Source organism: Ranitomeya imitator, chromosome 1 (assembly GCF_032444005.1).
Source record: "Ranitomeya imitator isolate aRanImi1 chromosome 1, aRanImi1.pri, whole genome shotgun sequence".
Classification (NCBI taxonomy): Eukaryota; Metazoa; Chordata; class Amphibia; order Anura; family Dendrobatidae; genus Ranitomeya; species Ranitomeya imitator.
In genome coordinates, this window is record NC_091282.1 from 224,662,908 (window position 1) to 224,690,446 (window position 27,539).

At 44.7% G+C, this 27,539-nt stretch overlaps 1 protein-coding gene across 5 annotated transcripts; it reads right to left on the reverse strand.

The window, feature by feature from the left end:
• Window positions 1-65: 65 nt before the first annotated feature.
• Window positions 66-27,532, reverse strand: MZT2B (mitotic spindle organizing protein 2B). Of its 5 annotated transcripts, none has more exons than XM_069754219.1 (5): window positions 27,177-27,489; window positions 25,503-25,648; window positions 12,885-12,911; window positions 2,932-2,989; window positions 180-1,055 (listed from the first exon to the last, which is right to left on the reverse strand). In XM_069754219.1, exons 1-5 carry the CDS (start codon window positions 27,332-27,334, stop codon window positions 1,046-1,048), a joined length of 399 nt encoding a protein of 132 aa, XP_069610320.1. In that variant the 5' UTR covers window positions 27,335-27,489; the 3' UTR covers window positions 180-1,045. The 5 variants fall into 5 exon arrangements, with proteins under 5 accessions (XP_069610304.1, XP_069610285.1, XP_069610313.1 ...); XM_069754194.1 differs by having other exon boundaries at window positions 913-1,055; window positions 12,774-12,911; XM_069754203.1 differs by lacking the exon at window positions 2,932-2,989 and having other exon boundaries at window positions 66-1,055; window positions 27,177-27,532.
• Window positions 27,533-27,539: the final 7 nt, after the last annotated feature.

Consider the following 27,539-nt stretch of genomic DNA (forward strand, 5'->3'; position numbering starts at 1 on the left):
TCCTGGAGGGTGACTCCAGAAAAATGATTTTGTTTTACAAAGGTTTTAAATTTGAAAAGGAAATCTAAAGTTGATACAACATACAGCTTTTAAAAGAGCTATAACAATGAACCTTCTTCCAATACCATATAATGCTTTTTCAGTTTGGATCCTACATGAATATTCCTGTTCAAACAAAATTAAATAAAATCTACAGATACTTTATTAATTTCACACTATATATATTGTATTATGGCAAAAATAAAGAATTTTGCACAAAAGGAAACAAAAAAGCAACATTTATGCATTTCCCTCACGATAAAAAAATGGAATTTGGGAACCTCACTCCTTAAAGCTGGAAACAAGGTAAAACATGATATGCTGTTTTTATGTTTCTGCCATACATTTATAGGTAATTATTGAGATCTAAAGAAAAAAAATGTAAACAGTTTCCACACTGAAAAGCAGTTCAACAGCGAAAAGAACAAATTAAACTTTTCAGCGATACCAGGAATTTACTGTGCGCTGCATATCAGCAGGTCCAATGGAAAAATTCACATACACATGTACATACATACATATACGTCAGCTTACTAATATCTGAAGGGACCTGAGGGAAGGAGTATAAGTCAATACATATACCGATGTCATCAGCAAGGGCTGATCTAGCTGTTTATGTGCCAAACTTAACTCCTTTTCCTTCCATATCCTTGTTTCTTAAAAGTAGAGAGTACATCTGCTATTACACCAGTCATTTGCGCTCATCTAAATAAATCAAAACAGTGAAGTACAAGCTCAGCGGCCGGAAATCTAAATGGGGCATGCAACATATCATTGCAATGAAACGAAACATCACTTCGTGCAGTCCTAGCATTGTAAATTAAATTGTATTAGGACTGCAGTGCTGCATGAGATCCATTATGTGCTGCTTCCGCCACTGCTTTTCCCGGAGCTGCTGCTCTTCTGCATACGACTAGCACTGGACTGGCGTGGCACTCGTTGACTTGAACCTTCCCGACTGCTTCGCTCAGCTGTGACGTGACTGGATGTTACTGGGGGATTCAATTTATTTCTTCCTATAGAGAAAATAGAGGTGTAAATAATAATAATAATAAAAAAAAACGTTCCTTCAAAAAGATGAAAAGATAAAGTAACCACAGAAAATTATCCACCACCTCAGTTCTCCATGCAGAAAACAATTTGCTTCATGTGCATTTGTAAAACCAAAGTATTCTTTGTAGTCAGAGGCAAAATCCACAAAATTTCTGAAGAATCTGTATCTAGGAGTCATAAATTCATGTACGCCGTTTACATGAATAACCTTAAAAAAAGGTCCAAGAATTAGCATCTAAAAGATGGAACCAAAACATCCAAAAATAATTAAAAACTGAAATTTAATCATGTGGATATTCACTGTTATGCGGAAAAGCTATTCTTTTATTGTATATTGCGCTGGTTGCACAAACACTCACTAGATGAGAATTGAACAGAAAAGATTTGATTTCCCTCTGCCTTTTGACTGTAGGAATTGAGGGTCCTCAGTCTACAGTTTTATATTATGGCACTGCTGAAGCAGAGAGGCTTAGGCTACGTTCAGACTAGCGTTGTGCGCCGCTGCGTCGGCGACGCAATGCACAACGCACGCAAAAACGCGGCAAAACGCACGCAAAAACGCTGCGTTTTGCGACGCGTGCGTCGTTTTTTGCCGAAAATCGGACGCAAGAAAAATGCAACTTGTTGCGTTTTCTTGGTCCGACGCTTGCGGCAAAAAAGCATTTGTCGCAAAACGCAACAAACAAAAACGCATGCGTCCCCCATGTTAAACATAGGGGCGCATGATGCGTGCGTCGCCACTGCGTCGCCCGACGCACACTAGCACAACGCTAGTCTGAACGTAGCCTTACTGAGCTACAGACAAGCAGCGGCTCCTACTGAAGGAGCACGCAGGCAGGCATCCAGTGGCTCCCCCCAACGAAGGAGCACGCACGCAGGCATCCAGTGGCTCCCCCTGACGGAGCACGCACGCAGGCATCCAGTGGCTCCCCCTGACGGAGCACGCACGCAGGCATCCAGTGGCTCCCCCTGACGGAGCACGCACGCAGGCATCTAGTGGCTCCCCCTGACGGCGCACGCACACAGGCATCCAGTGGCTCCCCCTGACGGCGCACGCACGCAGGCATCCAGTGGCTCCCCCTGACGGAGCACGCGCGCAGGCATCTAGTGGCTCCCCCTGACGGCGCACGCACGCAGGCATCCAGTGGCTCCCCCCGACGGCGCACGCACGCAGGCAGGCATCCAGTGGCTCCCCCTGACGGAGCACGCGCGCAGGCATCCAGTGGCTCCCCGACGGAGCACGCACGCAGGCATCTAGTGGCTCCCCCTGACGGCGCACGCACGCAGGCATCCAGTGGCCCTTCCCCCCCCCCACAACGAAAGAGCACGCAGTCGCACACAGGCATCCAGTGTCCCCTCCCCCCCAGCAAAGGAGCACGCACACAGGCATCTAGTGCCCTTCCCCCTGACAGAGCACACACACAGGCATCCATCGTCCCCTTCCCTGAAGAAGCACACACAAAGGCATCCAGCCCCCCCCCCCCCCAAAAAAAAGAGCATGCATGCAGTAATCCATCGCCCACCCTCCCCCGAAGGAGCACGCACACAGGGTTCCATAGCTCTCTTGCCCCCCTGATGAAGCAAGCTTGCGTCCAGCTGTTCCCCCTGAAGGCGCCCACGCAGGCATCCAGCAGCTCCCCCTGGAGCACTCGCTAGTCCCCCAAAGGCGCGCACATCAGAATAGTCTCCCACTCCACGTGCACACTTCTGTTTGTCGCTCCTATGAAAGGATTTCTCCTTATTTGTGTATACTGTGTGTAGGTTCTCATAAATATAAAATTGTAAATTGGCACAAATGCACATTGTTTTAAGCCATTAAAATAAACAGTATGAATTAACCGTTTGTATGCTGTATTAAAGCGCTCATACTTCCCATGGAGATGGAATCGAAGGGACTCTGTAAATAGTTGGTAAAATATAAAGGAACATTAACAAAACAGAGTTATCCAAGACCGGCGTCTGTACAGTAAGCCCAGAAGACGACCCAGGAAATACCAAGCAGCAAGCGGCAGCCCCCAGAAACAAGCACTAATGCTAATGAAAGCAAATGGGACATGTACACAAGCAACCATTGCAATAAACAGGATGACCATGAACTTCAAGAAGATGGAGCTTAGTAAGTAATAGGGGCACATTTGTATATCAATGTAAAGCTCCACAGCAGAAAAGATAATGCCTTTCAAGCTGTGTAAGTTGCCCATGCCACAGGCACTAATGCCATCCCATACTACCAGAGATGCAGGGTTTTGAACTGTGCGCTGAGCAACTGGACGATCCCGCTCCTCTTAAATGTGCAAGACACGGCGTCGTGGTTTTCATGATTCTCAATTTTTTGAGATGTGTTGCTGCCATCAATATCTACATTAGGTTTTGGGTCTTGTTTTTTTAATAAAATGGAAATAAGTCTAAATTCAAACTTCTGCAAACACTTGAATTGCATAGGGCAGCATGATGGCTCAGTGGTTAGCAATGGGGTCTTGGGTTCAAATCTCACCAAGGACAACGTCTGCAAAGAGTTTGTATGTTCTTGCCGTGTTTGCGTGGGTTTCCTCCCAAACTGAAAAGACGTACTGATAGGGAAATTTAACTGTAAGCCCCAATGGGGACAGTGATGATAATGTTTGTAAAGCGATGTGAAATCTATAGCGCTATGTGAGTAAAATAAATACATATCACATGCATCAGCGTGGAGCACGACACTGGTGTGGGTTGCTTCCCAAGTGACAGTATAGGGTCTAGACATTGGTGGAGGAAGGAGAGGAGCAGTTCAGAGGACCAGCGGAGACATGAGTGGTATGAGGAGAGAGTAATTTGGGGGTTTGATGATAACCAACACAACCCTCCCACACTTACAGTCACCGCATCATGGCCACCACAGTATCCACAAATATTATGATAGCCACACACAACATGGGGCCCACTTTCCCTCATCACAGTACAATATAAAGTTTTGAAAAAGCGCAGATTTTGGCCTGGTATGGCTTTACATTTTTTATCATATCTCGGGCTAGAATTAAGATAAGGAGGTGGGAGAGGCATCATTTTTCTCAGAACGGTTCCAGCTTTCATTTGATATGTCACAAGACTATGATTCTTGATATTCTGTTTTGGAGAAATCAAATTCAAAATTTTGATGCGCAATTGTGAAAAAAACGTATGTTTTAAAATTGTGAAAAAATGCATGCGTGTTACTTGTGTTCTTGATTATATTTGTACCGGGACTCAACTTGGGATCTATCAAATTTGTATTTTTTTTTAAGCCTTGAATCATCTGATTTTAGGTTTCTGTGAGTTTCTTCCTTTTTTCTTTTGAAATTACAATTTATTGAATGCAACATTTATATGCAACAATAAAGAAACAAACAAAAAAAAAAAAAAAACGCAAGTGCCAGAATAAATACATCTTAATCATCATAACACAGCTTGCTCAGCATTTTAAGCCTGAATTCATGGAACAAGCCAAAAGAAAAAAGGTGATCATATCCTCAAGTGTGGTTTTCTAAATAGTAACATAGTAACATAGTTAGTAAGGCCGAAAAAAGACATTTGTCCATCCAGTTCAGCCTATATTCCATCATAATAAATCCCCAGATCTACGTCCTTCTACAGAACCTAATTGTATGATACAATATTGTTCTGCTCCAGGAAGACATCCAGGCCTCTCTTGAACCCCTCGACTGAGTTCGCCATCACCACCTCTTCAGGCAAGCAATTCCAGATTCTCACTGCCCTAACAGTAAAGAATCCTCTTCTATGTTGGTGGAAAAACCTTCTCTCCTCCAGACGCAAAGAATGCCCCCTTGTGCCCGTCACCTTCCTTGGTATAAACAGATCCTCAGCGAGATATTTGTATTGTCCCCTTATATACTTATACATGGTTATTAGATCGCCCCTCAGTTGTCTTTTTTCTAGACTAAATAATCCTAATTTCGCTAATCTATCTGGGTATTGTAGTTCTCCCATCCCCTTTATTAATTTTGTTGCCCTCCTTTGTACTCTCTCTAGTTCCATTATATCCTTCCTGAGCACCGGTGCCCAAAACTGGACACAGTACTCCATGTGCGGTCTAACTAGGGATTTGTACAGAGGCAGTATAATGCTCTCATCATGTGTATCCAGACCTCTTTTAATGCACCCCATGATCCTGTTTGCCTTGGCAGCTGCTGCCTGGCACTGGCTGCTCCAGGTAAGTTTATCATTAACTAGGATCCCCAAGTCCTTCTCCCTGTCAGATTTACCCAGTGGTTTCCCATTCAGTGTGTAATGGTGACATTGATTCCTTCTTCCCATGTGTATAACCTTACATTTATCATTGTTAAACCTCATCTGCCACCTTTCAGCCCAAGTTTCCAACTTATCCAGATCCATCTGTAGCAGAATACTATCTTCTCTTGTATTAACTGCTTTACATAGTTTTGTATCATCTGCAAATATCGATATTTTACTGTGTAAACCTTCTACCAGATCATTAATGAATATGTTGAAGAGAACAGGTCCCAATACCGACCCCTGCGGTACCCCACTGGTCACAGCGACCCAGTTAGAGACTATACCATTTATAACCACCCTCTGCTTTCTATCACTAAGCCAGTTACTAACCCATTTACACACATTTTCCCCCAGACCAAGCATTCTCATTTTGTGTACCAACCTCTTGTGCGGCACGGTATCAAACGCTTTGGAAAAATCGAGATATACCACGTCCAATGACTCACCGTGGTCCAGCCTATAGCTTACCTCTTCATAAAAACTGATTAGATTGGTTTGACAGGAGCGATTTCTCATAAACCCATGCTGATATGGAGTTAAACAGTTATTCTCATTGAGATAATCCAGAATAACATCCCTCAGAAACCCTTCAAATATTTTACCAACAATAGAGGTTAGACTTACTGGCCTATAATTTCCAGGTTCACTTTTAGAGCCCTTTTTGAATATTGGCACCACATTTGCTATGCGCCAATCCTGCGGAACAGACCCTGTCGCTATAGAGTCCCTAAAAATAAGAAATAATGGTTTATCTATTACATTACTTAGTTCTCTTAGTACTCGTGGGTGTATGCCATCCGGACCCGGAGATTTATCTATTTTAATCTTATTTAGCCGGTTTCGCACCTCTTCTTGGGTTAGATTGGTGACCCTTAATATAGGGTTTTCATTGTTTCTTGGGATTTCACCTAGCATTTCATTTTCCACCGTGAATACCGTGGAGAAGAAGGTGTTTAATATGTTAGCTTTTTCCTCGTCATCTACAACCATTCTTTCCTCACTATTTTTTAAGGGGCCTACATTTTCAGTTTTTATTCTTTTACTATTGATATAGTTGAAGAACAGTTTGGGATTAGTTTTACTCTCCTTAGCAATGTGCTTCTCTGTTTCCTTTTTGGCAGCTTTAATTAGTTTTTTAGATAAAGTATTTATCTCCCTATAGTTGTTTAGAGCTTCAATGGTGCCATCCTGCTTTAGTAGTGCAAATGCTTTCTTTTTACTGTTAATTGCCTGTCTTACTTCTTTGTTTAGCCACATTGGGTTTTTCCTATTTCTAGTCCTTTTATTCCCACAAGGTATAAACCGCTTACACTGCCTATTTAGGATGTTCTTAAACATTTCCCATTTATTATCTGTATTCTTATTTCTGAGGATATTGTCCCAGTCTACCAGATTAAGGGCATCTCTAAGCTGGTCAAACTTTGCCTTCCTAAAGTTCAGTGTTTTTGTGACTCCCTGACAAGTCCCCCTAGTGAAAGACAGGTGAAACTGTACAATATTGTGGTCGCTATATCCTAATTATATTTGAAAAACAAGATTAAAAAAAACAAAATTTTTACCACCTATTTATATATGTAACAATTTTTTTCTATTATATCACTAAACATGACATTTATGAAGTGTTTAACCCCTTCATGCAGCGGCCCTTTTTCGTTTTTGCGTTTTCGTTACCCTCCTTCCCAGAGCCATAACTTTTTTATTTTTCCGTCTATATGGCCATGTGAGGGCTTATTGTTTGCGGGACGAGTTGTACTTTTGAACAACATCATTGGTTTTACCATGTCTTGTACTAGAAAACAGGAAAAAAAATTCCAAGTGTGGTGAAATTGCAAAAAAAAATGTGTTTTTTGTTTGGCTTTTTTGCTAGGTTCGCTAAATGCTAAAACTGCCTTGATATTATGATTCTCCAGGTCATTACGAGTTCATAGACACCAAACATGTCTTGGTTATTTTTTTATCCAAGTGGTGAAAAAAAAATTCAAAACTTTGCTAAAAAAAAAAAAAAGATTGCGCCATTTTCCGATACCCATAGCGTCTCCATTTTTCGTGATCTGTGGTTGGGTCAGGGCTTATTTTTTGCGTGCCAAGCTGTCGTTTTTAGTGATACCTTTTTTGTGCAGATACGATCTTTTGATCGCCCGTTATTGCATTTTAATGCAATGTCACAGCGACGCTGTTTAGCTATAATAATAAAATAATAATCTTTATTTTTATATAGCGCTAACATATTCCGCAGCGCTTTACAGTTTGCACACATTATCATCGCTGTCCCAGATGGGGCTCACAATCTAAATTCCCTATCAGTATGTCTTTGGAATGTGGGAGGAAACCGGAGTGCCCGGAGGAAACCCACGCAAACACGGAGAGAACATACAAACTCTTTGCAGATGTTGTCCAAGGTGGGATTAGAACCCAGGACTCCAGCGGTGCAAGGCTGCTGTGCTAACCACTGCGCCACCGTGCTGCCCAAAACTAGCTATCAGGTTAATGCTTTTTTTTTTATTGATAGATTGGGCAATTCTGAAGTCGGTGATACCAAATATGTGTAGGTTTGATTTTTTTTATTTTGGATGGGGCGAAAGGGGGGTGATTTAAACTTTTGTATTTTTTTTTATTTTTTTCATATTTTAAATTTTTTTTTTTTTTTTTTACTTTTGCCATGCTTCAATAGCCTCCATGGAAGGCTAGAAGCTGGCACAACTCGATCGGCTTAGTTACATAGCAGCGATCATCAGATCACTGCTATGTAGCTGAATTGCAGGCTTGCTATGAGCACCGACCACAGGGTGGCGCTCACAGCAGGCCGGCATCAGTAACCATAGAGGTCTCAAGGACCTCAAGGGTTACTATCCTAACACATCGCTGACCCCCAATCATGTGACGGGGGTCGGCGATGCGCTTATGTCCGGTAGTGCATCTGGAAGCGGTAGTTTAATGCCGCTGTCAGCGTTTGACAGCGGCATTTAACAGGTTAGTAGTGGCAGGTGGATCACGATTCCACCTGCCGCTATTGCGCACATGTCAGCTGTACATAACAGCTGACATGTCGCGACTGATGTGGGCTCACCGCTGGAGCCCACATCATGTGACATGCCCAGTACTAGTAAGGCACATGTTGTGAAGGGGTTAAGAACAGTACAGTAGTTAAACCCTTGTTCTATAAAATATGAACTAATCAAACAATTAATAGTAGGTTTTTAAACTGGCCTTTTATCATCAGTCCCTTCTAGTGGGTGAAATGTGATCTTGTCCACAAGCGCTTACTAGTAATGGCAGTTTCCTTCTGTGTCAGAGTATGTGCGGCCGGTCATAGTGCTCGGCTCCACCTGAGTTAATATCTGATTTTTGTAACTTTTACAATGTCTGGTTTTCTTGGATACACAAAGGACGGCGCTGGACCAGAAGCTGCAGAAAAGTCACTTCTACGTCTTCATGTTCACAATCTTTGGAGAGTACAGTAGCCGCCACCAGCGCCGATCATATTCACAGGTCACATCACCAGTTCTGTCATCCATCGACAATCTTGTGCCGCCTTCTACCACTTCATGGACTTCGCTGTCTGTTTATTTGTTTCACTACAAGGGATGACAGTCCGGTATTGCCGAGTCCCTATGATGGGTTCTGCTTCCTGTAACCGAGGTTTTCACAAACTCTCCTCTTCGTAGTCCTGTCTACCCCTGCTCATTCTCAGCCCTAACAAAGCTTCTCCTCTGTCCTCTCCTGCTCCTAAGCTGTAACATAATAATACAGTAATATCTAACAATCATGGATTATTTGGTAAATCTAGACCCCACACTTTTAGACCACAGGCTGAACAGATCTGAATTCAAGATTTTCGAACGGACACTGTTAGGCTGCCGTCACACTAGCAGTATTTGGTCAGTATTTTACCTCAGTATTTGTAGCCAAAACCAGGAGCGGAACAAATAGAGGAAAAGTATAATAGAAACACATGCACCACTTCTGCATTTATCACCCACTCCTGGTTTTGGCTACAAATACTGATGTAAAATACTGACCAAATACTGATAGTGTGACGGCAGCCTAAGGCTGTGTGCACACGTTCTGGATTTTTCGAGTTTTTTCACGATAAAACCGCAAAATAATTAACTATTAATAGAATGCAATTCACATTTTGTATTCACATGCTGCGTTTTTTTCCTGAGCGGAAACGCATTCTGGAAAAAAATGCAGCATGTTCATTAATTTGCCGAATCGCGGGGATTCCGCACACATAGGAATGCATTGATCCGCTTACTTCCCACATGGGGCTATGCCCACCATGCGGGAAGTAAGCGGATCATATGCGGATGGTACCCAGGGTGGAGGAGAGGAGACTCCTCCACGGACTGGGCACCATATAATTGTTAAAAGAAAAAAAAAAAATTTAAGATAAAAAATTATGATATACTTACCTTTTGACGGCCCCCGAAGTCCTCCCTCCTCTCAGCGTTGCACGCGGCGGCTTCCGTTCCCAGGGATGCTGTGTGCGAAGGACCTGGGATGACGTCGCGGTCACGTGACGTCATCCCAGCCGCCGCGTGCACCGCTGAGGAGATTGGGGGACACCGGAAGGTGAGAATAACCATTTTTTAAAATTTTTTAATTATTTTTAACATTAGATATTTTACTATTGATGCTGCATAGGCAGCATCAATAGTAAAAAGTGGGTCACACTTGTCAAACACTATGTTTGACAAGTGTGACCAACCTGTCAATCAGTTTTCCAAGCAATGCTACAGATCGCTCGGAAAACGCTAACATTCTGCAAGCTAATTACGCTTGCAAAATGCTAGTGTTTAGCGGGAATACGCATGCGATATACCCACGGCAGGCGTTGCGGAATTGCCGCAGAAATTTCCGTGGCAATTCTGCAACGTGTGCACTTAGCCTAATAGTTTTTTTTTTTTTAAATATGATCCCATTCACGATCCCAACTTGTATTTTGGTACAGATGTGGCTAGCAGACACATGAGCATTTTTAAATTAAACTTTTTCAAAAATGCGTTTTAAAATTTTGTGTTCGCATAGGTAAAATATCAACAAAGATACTCTAGTGACATATCTGGTGAAAGCCTGTACAGTTCTGAGTAGAATGGTGTTTATTTTGTTTCTCCATCTTTTTTCTAGCCTGAGTTATGAGGAGAAATGTAAAAGGCAGGCAACACCAAAATTCACACTTTTTCCGAACTTTGAAATCAATTAAAAAAAAAAAAAAATCTAGAATTTTTTTTCTTCACATTTTGCATTCTCTGACACACTATTAGCAAATCACAAAATCTCAAAAGAATTAAAAATATAGAGGTAAAAATCATTGGCTCACTTGACATGGAAGGACCCACACAGGTTCTCTTTAATAAAATATGAAGTGTAAAAAAAAATCACATCCTATAGCAAGACACTCTTAAGAAGAGATGCAAATGCCCTCTAGTAGGGCTGGGCCATCAACAAATTATTAGATTTCCTCTCTGAGGTCGGTTGCGTGAGTAAAGTGCACGAAGCTGCAGCAGACATGACAAGCTTGCAAGTGGGCAATCTGTCAGGAGATGTATTCAGTGTGCTGGGGTGGTAATATGCTGTGCTGACTGCAGATGTGCTGCCTCCTTGGGTAATAGCTTAACCCCCTAACTCTGACAGCTGCTTAAAGAAAAGCTATTATCAGAAAAAAAAATTTGTTTTTTTTTTTTGTATCACAATTTGCATTAAAAATATTAATTTAGCAGTTTTCACACTGACCACTGGGGCTTATCTAGTATTTAACTTCCTCTTGGTTCAAGAAACAACACATGTACATAGCCACAATAGTCGGATCCCTTTCTTATATTTTTTTATTTAAGCATCCAATGAGCCTGTGCAAAGGTCATTGTGATTGAGAGGGGGGGGGGGGGGGGCTTTACTATACTGAAATTGTTATTAATAATAATTGGCCATTTGTGAAGAAGTAAAAGTGTAGGAAAAATAGAAGAATCAGATTTTTGGGTACAGACTCCCCCAGTGCTGATATATATTTGCAGTAGATATGGCACAGAGCTGTAATGATAGCTTCCCAGCCTATGGCCATAGATCAGGCAAAGTTAAACTGCAGGCCGTGGGACAGATCTGGTCCTAGGCTGGTCCTGTCTAGACAGCTGGAAGCCTGGAAATGGTGAACTGCGGTACACCCCAGTCTCCTTCGATTGTAATAGCTCTTGCATCATCAAAATGTGTGCTGTCAAATACCGGGGGGTCGTCACCTCCCTGTTCCATTATTCAGCCTGCATAATTACAGTTTTGTGAGTAACCCACAGGCATGCGGATACATTGATTGGTAATACCAACCTAACCAAGCCTCTATTTTTTTTTTTTTTAGGTGAAAAAGCTCTGATAAGTCCACCATGATCAGCCGTATAAGCAGCGGGGACTAATTAGGTTCTTTTTTTTTTTATTGTATGTAAACTGTTCACTTATCAATATTAAAAAACAGAAATATTCAGTATGATTAAAGGGAATCTGTCACCTCATATTTCGCATATAAACTGCGGCCACCGCCATCAGGGGCTTATCTACAGCATTCTGTAAAGCTGTAGATAAGCCCCCAATGTAACCTGAAAGGTAAGAAAAACAATGTTACGTTATACTCACTTGGGGGGGGGGGGGGGGGGGGGGGGTAGAAGTCCGATGCCTCACATCTTCATGCGATGACATCCTCTTTCTTGCTTCCTGTCGCGGCTCCTGCGCAGGCGTACTTTACTCTGCCCTCAACAGGGGAGATAAAGTACTGCAGTGCGCAGGAGCCGAGACAGGAAGCAAAGAAGAGGACATCATCGCATGAAGATGGGAGGCGCTGGACCCGGACGCCCATCGGACTGGACTGCCCCCCACGTGAGTATAATCCAACTTGTTTTTCTTATCTTTCAGGTTACATCAGGGGCTTATCTACAGCATTACAGAATGCTGTAGAAAAGCCCCTGATGATGGTGGCCAAAGTATATACAAAAATGTAGGTGACAGATTCCCTTTAAAGAGAGAATTAACACTGCCAATGGGTGAATGTACATAGCAAGGAAAGGGCACCATCCACAGTATAAGCCCTACTTGCAGCTGTCAGATCACAATAGGAACCATAACTTTGAAAATGTCTGAGTTCTATTTGTAAATTGAAATAATGAAACCATTTAATTTCCAAACCAAAACACATCAATATAACCGGTTCCTAGTGTGAGAGCGGACTACTGGGGAATTTTATAGAAACCCTCGCACAGATAAGGTCCTGAACATAAGGTCAATATGATAGAAGTCAACTTTAGCACCGTCTTATTGTGCGGCAGCTTACATAAATGTTCCCCAGAGTCACCCAAGTAGAATACACTTGTATAAGCAACCTGCGAATGGTGAGAACAGGCAGCAAGAAAGCTGGAAGGAACCGGGGGGACCTTGAGAAATAGATGAACAAGCATCAACCGTGCTGTAGACCACAATCTTAGCGCCTTTAATTCTTGGTGCCCGAAGATAAGAAGAAAAGGAGTGCGGAGCAGGAACTTTACCGTCCTTGGCTGTGAGAAATTGAAGCTCTAATATGAAGAGACAAACATCAAAAAAGAAGCAACATGGTAGATTTCAGAAACACTGGTTAAGAGCAATGAAATCACCTGAAGACATGTTAGTCATCTGAGGAAATACAATACAGAATTTTTTCTGCCAAAGGAAGCAACATACCGGTATATTTTAAAGTAGGAAACAAAACACCATGCAATATTTTTAAGCTAGACAAGTACAAAACATATCTAGAAGCTGGCAGTGGCTGACATACACACACGCATACAATATAAATCCATACACAAATATCACCACAAAATTAGGGCTCATACAGACATCCATGCAAATCAGTCCGATAATGGACAGCTAATGCACCGATTGGACGCAGGTCTCCAGACCAGAGCATGACAGTTTTATGTATTTCAATGAGGTGATCACACTCGGGTCAGGAGACCCAAGGCCAGTCCATGTAATGTAGTCCGAGATTGGACCTAACACACTATTCTTTGGTTGTGAAGCATTGCTATAGAAGTAAATGCAGTTCTAAGACAGTCTCGGAATGGATCCAGATCTTGCCGCACATCACATAAAAGAGGAGTGCTGAACATGGGAGCGTCTGCTCTGCTACCTGCAGCAATCCTCATGTTTTAGCTTTATGAGAAATGTTAGCAGATTAGTCGTTGAATAGGTTGTTGCGGATGTCTCTTAAGTAGCAGTACATGAGATTAATGCGCAGACACAGTATAACCCTGACAGCTCTGTGCTGTCGCCTTGACAGATAACTGGAAATGAGTGGAGTGTGCAGGGATGCAACATTGGATTTATGGACTGTAAAGCATGTTCTGTGGACCATTGTAACACACGGACTGAACAAGGGTGTTCCGAGGGGAACTCAACAGCTAAAGGCTGACACTAAGGGTATGTGCACACGATGCAGATTTAGTGCAGAATTAGTGCAGATCTGCAGCAGATTTTTCTGCTGCAGATCTGCACTGTGATTTACAGTACAATGTAAATCAATGTGAAAAAAAAAAAAGCTGTGCACATGGTGCAGAAAAATCCACGCAGAAACGCTGCAGATTTCAGAGAAGTGCATGTCACTTTTGTGCAGTTCTGCAGAGTTTCTGCACCCCTCCATTAATAGAAATCCGCAGTGGTAAAAACTGCACTAAAACTGCACAAAATACGCACTAAAACTGCATAAAAAACGCACCTGCGGATTCTGCCAGGAGATGCAGATTTAGGCTGGTTTCACATTTGCAAACGCATGTAGTGAAAAAAACGCATGTAAACGCGGTAAAACGCCGCGTTTTTTAGACGCATGCGTTTTTGCATGTTATATTACAAACGCGGCGTTTTGACGCGTTTTCATGCGTTTACGTTTTTTAAACGCATGATGAGAAGTGTGTGACAGCTTGCCAATCATCAAAATCAACAAGAAAACCCACTATAAACAGAAATAGCTAGGGTTAGGGTTTGGATTCCTAGTAACCCTAATCCTAAGGGATCTTAACCCTAACCCTAAGGGATCCTAACCCTAACCCTACCCCTAAGGGATCCTAATCCTAACCCTAAGGGATCTTAACCCTAACCCTACCCCTAACCCTAAGGGATCCTAACCCTACCCCTAAGGGATCCTAACCCTAAGGGATCCTAACCCTACCCCTAAGGGATCCTAATCCTAACTCTACCCCTAACCCTAAGGGATCCTAATCCGAACCCTAAGGGATCTTAACCCTAACCCTACCCCTAACCCTAAGGGATCCTAACCCTACCCCTAACCCTAAGGGATCCTACCCCTAACCCCTCCCCTAAGGGATCCTAACCCTAACCCTACCCCTAACCCTTAGGGTTAGGATCCCTTTATCAATTTTATGGTGTGGGGTGGCTTATCAGTGTTTTTTCTTGTTATTTTTTAATAAAAACGCATGCGTTTTTAACGCAACCAAACGCATGTGCTTAAAAACGCATGCGTTTACATAGACAGCAATACTATTTTTTTGCTGCAAAAAAACGCAGCTAAAAATTACTACATGTTGCATTTCTGCAACACAACGCATGCATACAAAAGACGCATGTGGCGGCAAAACGCATGCAAAAAAACGTACACGTTTTTAATGTTAAGTATAGGGAAAAAAACGCATGCGTTTTTTTGCGCTAAAACGCAGCGGCAAAACACACAAATGTGAAACCAGCCTTAGTGCAGAAAATTCTGCACCACATTTCATACCTGTGCACATAGCCTAAGTGATACAAAGAAAGTTAGCTCCTCCCCTGCAGTATACACACTCCTGCTGGCTCTCAGCTAACCAGTTCGGTGCAAAAGCAGTAGGAGATCAATAATATATGGAGCGTATAACATGTCACATTATATGAGAGAGTATAGCATGTCAAATTATAAAACAAGCACAAGCTAATAATAGGGTGGGAGCCGTGTCCCCCAATGAATGGCTCGGAGAAAAGGATTTTACGGTGAGTACACAAAAATCCCCATTTCTCCTTCGCCTCACTGGGGGACACAGACCGTGGGACGTCCCAAAGCAGTCCCTGGGTGGGGACAACATCAGATCAGGCCTTGTGAAACTGCTACTTACAAGTGCGCCACTGCGGCCTGCAGAGTCCACCTGCCTAGACTCACATCTGTGGAAGTCTGGGAATTATGCTTCAAGAATGCATGCGGACTGGACGAACCCGCAAGCTTGCAGGCGTGTTTTGCCGACGCCTGGTGCCTAGAACCCAAGAAACCTCGATAGACAGGGAGATAGGCTGACATCTAACACGGAAGGACTCCTGGATGGTGTAACAAATCCACCAGGCTAATATGGCCGGTGAAACAGTTAACCCTTCCTGTAAACGTCACGTCAGGAAGCTGTCCTCTTACCGTGAGGTAGTCCAAATAAAGTGTCCAACCTTCGGAAGGACGCAATCCTCGAGACGTACCTACTCAGAGCACTCACCTCGTCCAGAAAATGGGGAACCCATTCCGTTTTGTGGACTGGTGCCAAAAGAGATTAGGGAAGAACGATGCCCTCATAACTGTGGGAATACAATACCACCTTGGTAACAAGGGACGGGAATGGCCCGAGGGCAACCTTGTCTTGATGGTAATAAGGGAATAAAGTCTGAAAGAACGGAGCGGCTAGCTCCAAAAACTTGTCAGGATGAGATCGCAGAGAAAAAAGGGCGACCTTCCCTGATAGTAAAGTCTGTCCGGATCAAAAATGAGTCTACTGTAAGACTCCCAGGACCATTAAGGTCCCAAAGATCTGACGGTATGCGATAGGGAAGAACCACATGTGAAGACTCCCTGCGAGGAAGTCCATATTTGCAGTTTTGTTGCAATAAGACGGAAAAATACTAGTTCCGCAAACGAGAAAAACCTGACATGGTCAGTGCTTATCTCCCAGGATCACTGGGGCCCATCCTGCTTCCGAAAAGATATCGGAAGTAGTGGAAGAGGGGTTATGGAAACTGGTACCATGGAAGAACCAGAGCATGCACTGTGATGGCTTTTGGATCTGGAGGCCGAACCATGAACACGAGTACATTGGTGTTCAGTCTGGACGCCATCCGACCTACATCGGGAGTGCTCCAGAGAAGACAGATCTGATGGAAGACTTCCGGGTGAAGTTCCCACTCACATGAGGCAGGACCCTGACACCGTCTGCCGCCCAGAGTTCTACTCCTGAGATGTGTAGTGCCAAGATCACCGAATGATAGATTGTGGCCCAACAGAGAATGTGAGGTACCTCGGCCATGACGCCTGACTGGGTACCTGCTAGATGATTGACGTATGGCCCAGACGTAGGCTTGTCCGATTGAATCGGATGGGGTGACCCGCCAGAAGGCACTGGACCTGCTGAAGAACTAGCTGTACCTTTTGGATCCCCAGAACAATGATCAGGAGAAGAGGACTGGCATCGGTAGTCACTAATAACCATTGAACTGGGAGAAAGGATCTCTCCTGGATGAGGAAGGAGCTCAGAGACTACCCTCTAAAAGCCTGTTTGACCTGCAGAAAACGAGAGGAGCGAAGGAAACCACTTACAGGTCCTTCTCAAAAAATTAGCATGTAGTGTTAAATTTCATTATTTACCATAATGTAATGATTACAATTAAACTTTCATATATTATAGATTCATTATCCACCAACTGAAATTTGTCAGGTCTTTTATTGTTTTAATACTGATGATTTTGGCATACAACTCCTGATAACCCAAAAAACCTGTCTCAATAAATTAGCATATTTCACCCATCCAATCAAATAAAAGTGTTTTTTAATAACAAACAAAAAAACCATCAAATAATAATGTTCAGTTATGCACTCAATACTTGGTCGGGAATCCTTTGGCAGAAATGACTGCTTCAATGCGGCGTGGCATGGAGGCAATCAGCCTGTGACACTGCTGAGATGTTATGGAGGCCCAGGATGCTTCAATAGCGGCCTTAAGCTCATCCAGAGTGTTGGGTCTTGCGTCTCTCAACTTTCTCTTCACAATATCCCACAGATTCTCTATGGGGTTCAGGTCAGGAGAGTTGGCAGGCCAATTGAGCACAGTAATACCATGGTCAGTAAACCATTTAACAGTGGTTTTGGCACTGTGAGCAGGTGCCAGGTCGTGCTGAAAAATGAAATCTTCATCTCCATAAAGCATTTCAGCCGATGGAAGCATGAAGTGCTCCAAAATCTCCTGATAGCTAGCTGCATTGACCCTGCCCTTGATGAAACACAGTGGACCAACACCAGCAGCTGACATGGCACCCCACACCATCACTGACTGTGGGTACTTGACACTGGACTTCAGGCATTTTGGCATTTCCTTCTCCCCAGTCTTCCTCCAGACTCTGGCACCTTGATTTCCGAATGACATGCAAAATTTGCTTTCATCAGAAAAAAGTACTTGGGACCACTTAGCAACAGTCCAGTGCTGCTTCTCTGTAGCCCAGGTCAGGCGCCTCTGCCACTGTTTATGGTTCAAAAGTGGCTTTACCTGGGGAATGCGGCACCTGTAGCCCATTTCCTGCACACGCCTGTGCACGGTGGCTCTGGATGTTTCCACACCAGACTCAGTCCACTGCTTCCTCAGGTTCCCCAAGGTCTGGAATCGGTCCTTCTCCACAATCTTCCTCAGGGTCCGGTCTCCTCTTCTCGTTGTACAGCGTTTTCTGCCACATTGTTTCCTTCCAACAGACTTACCATTGAGGTGCCTTGATACAGCACTCTGGGAACAGCCTATTTGTTGAGAAATTTCTTTCTGGGTCTTAAGGCCCCTTCACATTAAGCGACGCTGCAGCGATACCGACAACGATCCGGATCGCTGCAGCGTCGCTGTTTGGTCGCTGGAGAGCTGTCACACAGACCGCTCTCCAGCGACCAACGATGCCGGTAACCAGGGTAAACATCGGGTAACTAAGCGCAGGGCCGCGATTAGTAACCCGATGTTTACCCTGGTTACCATGCTAAAAGTAAAAAAAAACAAACACTAGATACTTACCTACCGCTGTCTGTCCTCCAGCGCTGCGCTCTGCTTCTCTGCTCTCCTCCTGTACTGTCTGTGAGCCGGAAAGCAGAGCGGTGACGTCACCGCTCTGCTTTCCGGCTCACAGACAGTACAGGAGGAGTGCAGAGCACAGCGCTGGAGGACAGACAGCGGTAGGTAAGTATGTAGTGTTTGTTTTTTTTTACTTTTAGCATGGTAACCAGGGTAAACATCGGGTTACTAAGCGCGGCCCTGCGCTTAGTTACCCGATGTTTACCCTGGTTACCAGTGAAGACATCGCTGGATCGGTGTCACACACGCCAATCCAGCGATGTCAGCAGGAGTCCAGCGACGAAATAAAGTTCTGGACTTTATTCAGCGACCAACGATCTCCCAGCAGGGGCCTGATCGTTGGTCGCTGTCACACATAACGATTTCATTAACGATATCGTTGCTACGTCACAAATAGCAACGATATCGTTAACAATATCGTTATGTGTGAAGGTACCTTTACCCTCTTGCTTGAGGGTGTCAATGATGGCCTTCTTGACATCTGTCAGGTCGCTAGTCTTACCCATGATGGGGGTTTTGAGTAATGAACCAGGCAGGGAGTTTATAAAAGCCTCAGGTATCTTTTGCATGTGTTTAGAGTTAATTAGTTGATTCAGAAAATTAGGGTAATAGGTCGTTTAGAGAACCTTTTCTTGATATGCTAATTTATTGAGACAGGTTTTTTGGGTTATCAGGAGTTGTATGCCAAAATCATCAGTATTAAAACAATAAAAGACCTGACAAATTTCAGTTGGTGGATAATGAATCTATAATATATGAAAGTTTAATTGTAATCATTACATTATGGTAAATAATGAAATTTAACACTATATGCTAATTTTTTGAGAAGGACCTGTATTATTATTATTATTTATTGTTATAGCGCCATTTGTTCCATGGCGCTTTATATGTGAGGAGGGGTATACATAATGAAAACAAGTACAATAATCTTAAACAATACAAGTCATAACTGGTACAGGAGGAATGAGGACCCTGCCCGCGAAGGCTCACAATCTACAAGGGATGGGTGAGAATACAGTAGGTGAGGCTTCCATCGTCATCACCAATTTTCCTCAGAACACTCCTACCAAAGGGGATCCCATGAGGGGATGAGTGAACAAGTGCACGAGCTCCCTGTCTGAAGGGATAATCACTAACCTTCTGGAAGATTCCAGGATCATCCTCAAAAAGGATACCTGCTGGGCTTGAAATGAGGAAAAACTAACTTTAAAGTTTAGCTGCCAGCCCAGGAGAGAGAGAGGGTATCGCAAGAGATATAGACGACTCAGGGCTGGAAGAGCGGCTAGAAAGTCTACTAGATAGGGCAGGACGACCACACCTCTAGGGTGCAAGAGGAACATGACAGCCGCCATAACCCTTGCGAACACTCTGGGTGCAGTAGCAAGGCCGAAGGACAAGGTTGTGATTTAAAAATGCTGTTCGCGAAAGGGAAAGCGAAGGAATTTTTGAAGAGGGGAAAACATAGGAATGGGAAGGTAAGCATCCCGAATGTTGGTGGATGCCAGAAACTCCACCTTTTTCCATTGAAGTAATGGCTGAGCGGAGGAACTCCATCTGAAGAAGGGGGGCCTTGTCAAGCTTGGTAGAAGTTTGAGGTTCAGGGTCGGTCTTACTTTTCGGTCCCCTTTTTGGAACCAAGATCCCTTAGATCTAGCCCAGTGTTCCCCAACTCCGGTCCTCAAGAGCCAACAACAGGTCATGTTTTCAGGATTTCCTTAGTATTGCACTGGTGATAATTGCATCACCTGGACAGGCAAGCATTCAATTACCTGTGCAATACTAAGGAAATCCTGAAAACATGACCTGTTGGTGGCTCTTGAGGACCGGAGTAGGGGGAACACTGATCTAGACCGTCTTGGACAACTGATCCACTGCTGGTTGGGTCTATAGGAAACATGCGATCTTTTGCTCCTGCGTGCGGAATACTCCCAACTTCTCACCGAATAATCGATCACTCTAGTATGGGAGTGATGTCAGAGGCCTTTTGAATGCAGAGTATGCTTCCATTCTCTGAGCTATAAAGTCCTTCTGAGTGTAATGGCAATTTCTGCTGACAGCGCTGCGCAAGTAGACGCATCTGAGAGGCTTGAAGCAGCTAGTCTCCTCGCTCAAGAAATTTGATTGACCAGCTGTACAGTCTTCTGGAGAAGGTTACTGTTAGAAATCAACGTAGTTAAGGTTTCTGACCAGGAGACCATTGCTCTAGCAACACATGCAGCAGCTAAGGAAGGGTAGAGCGCTGAACTGGAGGTCGCAAGACGAAACAAACCAGATTTGCTATCACAGTCCGTTGTATTTTTAATTGATGACCCATCGGGCAGGGATACTGGTAGGTATACCACAGGAGATTCTATCCTGTTAATATGCCAAGCGGCAGAATGCGCGGCTGCATGCAGAAGGTCAGGAAAAGTCGTCTCTTGCTATCGCCGATCTCTTTTGATGGTGCAGAGTTAAAATGATGAACCCTCGATCCACCATCCTCTTAACAGGGAAGTGGAGAGGGATCGTCCGCCTTCTTGCATCATCTGCTAAATAGTGGAGATGCAGAGGGGGGAGGGGGGGTTCGAATGCCAAAAATCCAGGGGTTGCAGCAGTGAATAAGCCCACTCAGGGAAGTAGGTACTCTGGGATAAGCTGGGATCAGCGGCGGAGGGCTCCTGAGCTCATTTAGGGTGACCGGCTTCGGACTAGTCATATGCCTTTAAGACAAGGGAATATTGGTCATGAGCCTTTAAGACCAGGGTATACTGGTTCTGTGCCTTTTAGGCTATGTCCACACGTTCAGGATTTCTTGCAGAAAAACCTGACATTTTCTGCAAGAAATCTGCATGCGTTTTTTGTGCGTTTTTTTTTGTGTATTTTTCCGGACATTTACCAATGCATTATATAGTGGGAAATCCGCAAAATTAATGAACATGCTGCGGTTTTTACCACGATGCGTTTTTTTCACGGAAAAAAATGCATCATGTGCACAAAAATTGCGGAATTCATTCTAAATGATGGGATGCATAATGTATGCTGTTTTTTGGCGGTTTTATAGAGTTTTTATCGCGAAAAAAAAAAACACGAAAAATCAGCAACGTGTGCACACAGCCTTAGTGCTGAGCGAACATACTCGTGATTTCCCGAGCATGCTCGGGTGTCCTCCGAGTATTTTTTAGTGCTCGGAGATTTAGTTTTCTTTGCCGAAGCTGAATGATTTACAGATACTAGACAGCATAAGTACATGTGGGGGTTGCCTGGTTGCTAGGGAATCCACGCATGTAATCAAGCTGGCTAACAGATTTAAATCATTCAGCTGCGGTGAGGAAAACGACATCTCCGATCACTAAAAAATACTCGGAGGAATGAGCTTGGGAAAACTCGAGTAACGAGTATATTCGCTCATCCCTAGTGCCTTTAAGACCAGGTAATGCCGGTCCTGTGCCTTTAAGACCACGGAATACAGGTCCTGTGCCTTTAAGACTAGGGAATACTGGTCGTGTACCTTTAAGACCAGCCAGGAGATACTGGACATGTGTCTTTAAGCACAGGGGGAAGATGCAGGGGAAGAGAGCAGTACTTCCTTACCCGGTTGGAGAGTCATTGCGCCCCTTTAATGCAAAACCATAGCCCCTGTGTGTGTGCCGGCAGGGTGGACCAATATGGCCACCGGAAGTTGCAGAGGTGATAAAGTCTCGCAGAGAGCGAGAGGCGCCAATTCGGGGGGGCGGAGCCACAGATATTATGTGGGCGGATCCTCGTGACTTCCATAAATAGGCCCAAGCCGGGGCCTAAATTTCTGCAGCAGGCATGAGCAATACCAGGGGTAGAATAGAGGGGCGTTGCCGAGAGAAGCGATCACTCCCGTGCCAGCCAGAAAAGGTGGGCGGAGCCGCCTTAGCGCGCCATAGTGCGGGCGCGGCTTCCGGGATGCGACCTACACATCGGCCGAAGCCGGGGGCTAAATTTTTGCAGCCGGCTGGAGCGTTCCCTCAGGGAGGTGGGCCACAAGGAAGCTGAGGCTGCCTGTCAGCATGTGAATATCCCACTGCAGAGGCCCACCGCTGACTGGATCCACTCACCATGGGTGCACGTCCCGGCATGGAGCCACCGCGATGACTGGGCTTCAGCGCCGAAGAAAGCGCGCGCACTCTACTGTTCTGCTGCAGGTCAGGTATTGCAACGTGGATGGTGCAGGGATAGAGGGATAGACCTCAATCCACCATCCCATAGTTAGGGAGGTGGAGAGGAACAGTCCTCCTCCTTGTGCGATCCGCTTTAACACGGTGGGACAGTGGGGGCTGCTTGGATGCCGAAGAGAGGGGCCTCTGTGCATCCACGGAGCTCAGCCCCCGGGTGGACAGGGCCAGTTGTCCGGCAATTGGCCTGGCTGCGGAAGAGGGTACGTGGAGGCGACACTCCATGTGCTCGTCCATTCAGGCTGAGGGGAGAGCGGTGCCCTTGAAGGGACCCGTCGCCCCTAAGAATCAGCTCAGGCGTGGCACGTCGCAGGAGAGGGTACGGGGAGGCGACACTCTCCGTGCTCGCCTGTTGATGGTTCGGGGAGACTGGAGCCATGAAAGGATCTGTCGCCCCTTTGTTGTAGAAAGTAAAATCAAAAATGTAAAAGGTAAAAATAAAATAATAAAGAGCTTTGGGTCTGAATAGCAGACCCGTCCGTGTGCCTCCTATGGACACTGAGCAAGAACTGGTTAGCTGAGAGCCAGCAGGAGGGTGTACACTGCAGTGGAGGAGCGAACTTTCTTTGCATCACTAAAGGTACCTTCACACTGACCAACTTCACAACGATATCGCTAGCGATCCGTGACGTTGCAGCGTCCTGGAGAGCGATATCGTGTTTGACACGCAGCAGCGATCTGGATCCTGGGAGCTTTCTAGGTAAGTTCCCACGATCTATGAACAGCCAGCAGAGGGCGCCTCACCGCAAATGAAGCTAAATATAGATCAGTGACCTATTTTTAGCTTCATTCCCCGGGGTTTTGCAGCAAGGAGCAGCCTGCAGCGGTACTCCTTGCGGCAAAATGTTTTAACCCCTTCAGAAGGATTTACATCGTTGGACGTTACAGATCTGCGGAGGGTAAGTATATTGTTGGTTTATTATGTTTTTTTACTTACAGAACGAGGGTCTTCAGTGACTGGATTGGGCGTAGAATAAAATACTCCAACAACCATTGTTTTTATTTCATTAAAATAATTTTAAATAATGTGTTAGTGTTTTATTTAACCCTTTCATTCAATTGGATTAATAATGGATAGGTGTCATAATTGACGCCTCTCCATTATTAATTAGGCTTAATGTCACCTTACAATAGCAAGGTGGCATTAACCCTTCATTACCCCATATCCCACCGCTACACGGGAATGGGAAGAGAGTGGCCAAGTGCCAGAATAGGCGCATCTTACAGATGTGCCTTTTCTGGGGTGGCTGGGGGCAGATATTTTTAGCCAGGGGGGGGCCAATAACCGTGGACCCTCTCCAGGCTATTAATATCTACCCTCAGTCACTGGCTTTACTACTCTGGCGGAGAAAATTGCGCGGGAGCCCACGCCAATTTTTTCCGCCATTTAACCCCTTATTTTACTAGCTAGAATGGCCAAATTTTGCATATACACTCTACTGACATTAGTAGTGTGGAATAGGGTTGAGCGATATCTCTCTCTCTCTCGAATAAATATTAATATATATACATATATGTGTCTCACTGACATATATATATATATATACCTATTCTATGTGTACACATTTATTCTACCTATTCTATTGTAAGCTGTCAGTGTGATTTTACTGTACACCGCACTGAATTACCGGCTTTTCTCTCTAACAGCGCTGCGTATTTCTCGCAAGTCACACTGCTTGTCCGTGTGTAATCCGTATTTTTCACGCTTCCATAGACTTTCATTGGCGTATTTCTTGCGCAGTACGGTGACAAACGCAGCATGCTGCGATTTTGTATGGCCGTAGAAAGCCGTATAATACTGATCAGTAAAATATGGCAGATAGGAGCAGGGGCATAGAGAATAATTGTGCCGTATTTTTTGCGAGTTTTACGGACGTAGTTTCTGCGCTCTTACGTCCGTAAAACTCGCAAGTGTGAAGCCGGCCTTACACTGATTGATGCAGCGAGGGCCTAGTTCCCCAGGCGGCTTTGTCGTCTCTGCTGCTCTATACAGAGCAGACAGGATTTGGGACAACAAAGCGCAGTATAACCAGGTGTTAAATGTGTGTGCGCCTCATATTCAATACTTTATTATACTGAGCTTTGTCATCTTGGTCGCTGCCTATGCACAGCACTGGAGCCAATGACCATCATCTCGACTGCTGTGTGCTCTTAAGAGGCAGCGACGGACATGACAGAGGGTTGGTATAATGAAGTATTGAACTGTGGTATAATGGAGTACTGAATTGTGTCGAAGAGTGGAGGACCAATGTTACAATACATGTGTTTGAGGATAAGGGCTTAATACTGGACTGGTGAACACGAACAATAACTGTTCGCGGGTTAGTGAGCACAAAATACTTGATGCGTCTCCCTGATACTTACAACCTACTTCAACATGTATGGTCTGTTCCTTGCAAACAATGAAGAAGTGGAAATATACAAGCGATCAGTAAGCTAATAGGTGGGGATGCTGGACTCATCAATCTGATATGGATGGCCTTGTCTAAGGATAGACTAGCAATATCAAAGTCCTAGTAGTCTGCCATGAACAGCATCTGTAGGTTGTCGACACTTTTGGTAATAGAAAGGATTTGGATCTAAAGCTGCCGTCACACTAGCAGTATTTGGTCAGTATTTTAGTATTTGTAAGCCAAAACCAGGAGTGGGTGATAAATGCAGAAGTGGTGCATATGTTTCTATTATACTTTTCCTCTATTTGTTCCACTCATGGTTTTGGCTTACAAATACTGATGTAAAATACTGACCAAATACTGCTAGTGTGACGGCAGCCTAAAGGTTATCACTATGTCTGGTAATGAGTCCTTTATATTAGGGAATAGCCATAGATACGTCTCACCAGCTTCATATGAGACAAGTCTCATCTCAGTAGAAAGTAAGCCACATGTCCTACCTCGTGTATCTGAATGGGCCGCCAATCCGAGTGAGGAATGTGCCTCCGTAGCAGTATCTATAGGCCGGTGCCCGGCACACATGGACTTCAGCATCTGATACACGGCTAATGGAGCCACATTCATTTTCAGTAAATCCACAATTATCCTGGTAATACAAGAGAAAAGCTCACAGCACTGGCAGAACAGGCCTGATAATTTTAAATAGCGCCAATATATTCAGAGGGGACACGTCCTGACATTATCAAGTCACATAATTCTACAATTAGAGGAGTGAGGGCCGTACTCACAATTTACTGGGGCGCAAGAGGTAAAAAGTGTCTGCATTAGTTGGTCCAGCCATCTTTAGAATATGTGTATTCAACCAACACTGCATGAGCCGGTCACCAGTCAATATCTGCCTATGTCTTCATAGATAGTTCTAGTGGTTACATGGATGGTGTGGAGACAGATTCGGAGTAAAAAAAATAAATAGGGGCAGTTAGATTAATGAGGTTACGTGATAGGCCTAACTAAAAAGTCGTGTTGTTAGGACACATGTAAAACCTTGGACATTGAATTAACAGGAATGTTTGGGGTAGAGCATTCCAGAGAACCAAAGCAATCTTAGTCTTAGATCATTAGGACAGCAGACAGCATGGGTAGGTTGGTAGACAGAGATGGGAAAGGAGAGGTAGGGTGGTGCAGAACTGTGGAGAGCTTCGTGGTTTAGAGCAATAAGTTTATGTTGTATTCTGTAGCGGATGCATAACCAGTGCAATGACTCGCATAGCATAGTGGTGTAGGTTCTGGAGAGGAGTATGACCGTGCCTGCTGCATTCAGGACAGAATGGAGAGGAGTTTAGTAAGAGGAAGACCCAGTACAATACCTCCCCGATATCACTGCACTACCACTCCCCGTTCTGTAGGCCGCTGATGGCTTTATACCTGCACTCTACTGAACGGCAGAGTGATCGAGTGTCGGAGCATGCACAATATGCCGGCGAGGTGACATATCGCAATGCCAGGACTCTGATGTACAGTGCATGCGCCGATGCTTTGCAGAAGGGCTCCTCAGGATCCTGGAATAGGCGAGTATATAATGTTTCTATGTATTTTAATTAAAACTTGTGGTGTGACTGTGGGGGCATCATGAAGTATGGGGGGCCCTTATACAGTGTGGGGACTACTGTGGGGGAGCTCTCAAAGTGAGGGGACCATTATACAGCGTGGGTTCAATCGTGGGGGCCACTACACAGCGTGGGCGCAAATGTGGGGGCCACTACACATCATTGGAGGAGATTATATAGCGCTGAGGCAAACATACAATAAGGGAGGTAATGCATGGGCCATTATACAGTTTGAGGGATGTCAAGGTGTCTGGACTAACGAGGGGTTCATCACACAGTGTAGGCACCATTATACTGAGTGTGGACTACTGTGGGGTCATTATACTAGGGTTTTGTTTTTTTTTTGGGGGGGAGAGGGGGCAATGATGTATTTGTGTAGAGATGTATTTTCATGGGCTGAGGTTCCCCTGAAGCCACAATTAGATGAGTAGCCATGCAGTAATCCAGGCCAGAATGCCGGGAGCGGCGGTAAGACAAGGGCGGCTGTGGAGGCTTGTGAGGCGCAGGTGACATGAGTGAGTGATGGGTGCAGGAGTGTACAATGTCAGGCTGAGGCCGAGCTCTTACTTGAACACCTCCTGGTCCATGACTATACCCGCTGCCTGCACCAGCTCAAACAGCTCGGCCTCCTCCACGGTCAGCACCTTCTTCTTCTTTGTCACGTACTTCTGCACTGAGCCGCTTACTGTCATGGCCGGGTCCGGGCCGGGCTGAGGCGCAGCCATTGTTGGAGGTTACCGCTGCCCCAGCAGCTGATCTCAGAGGAGCCGCTGGTTCTCAGCACAGTAGCACACTGCGACTGGAGCGGTGCACCCTGCTTTGCTTTCCCGCCCGAGGCCGCCGTCTCACTGCGATTTTACAGGTTACCTAGTAACACAGCGGAAAAAACAACTACATTTGGTACGCAAGTGTAAAACAACCGTGCGGAAA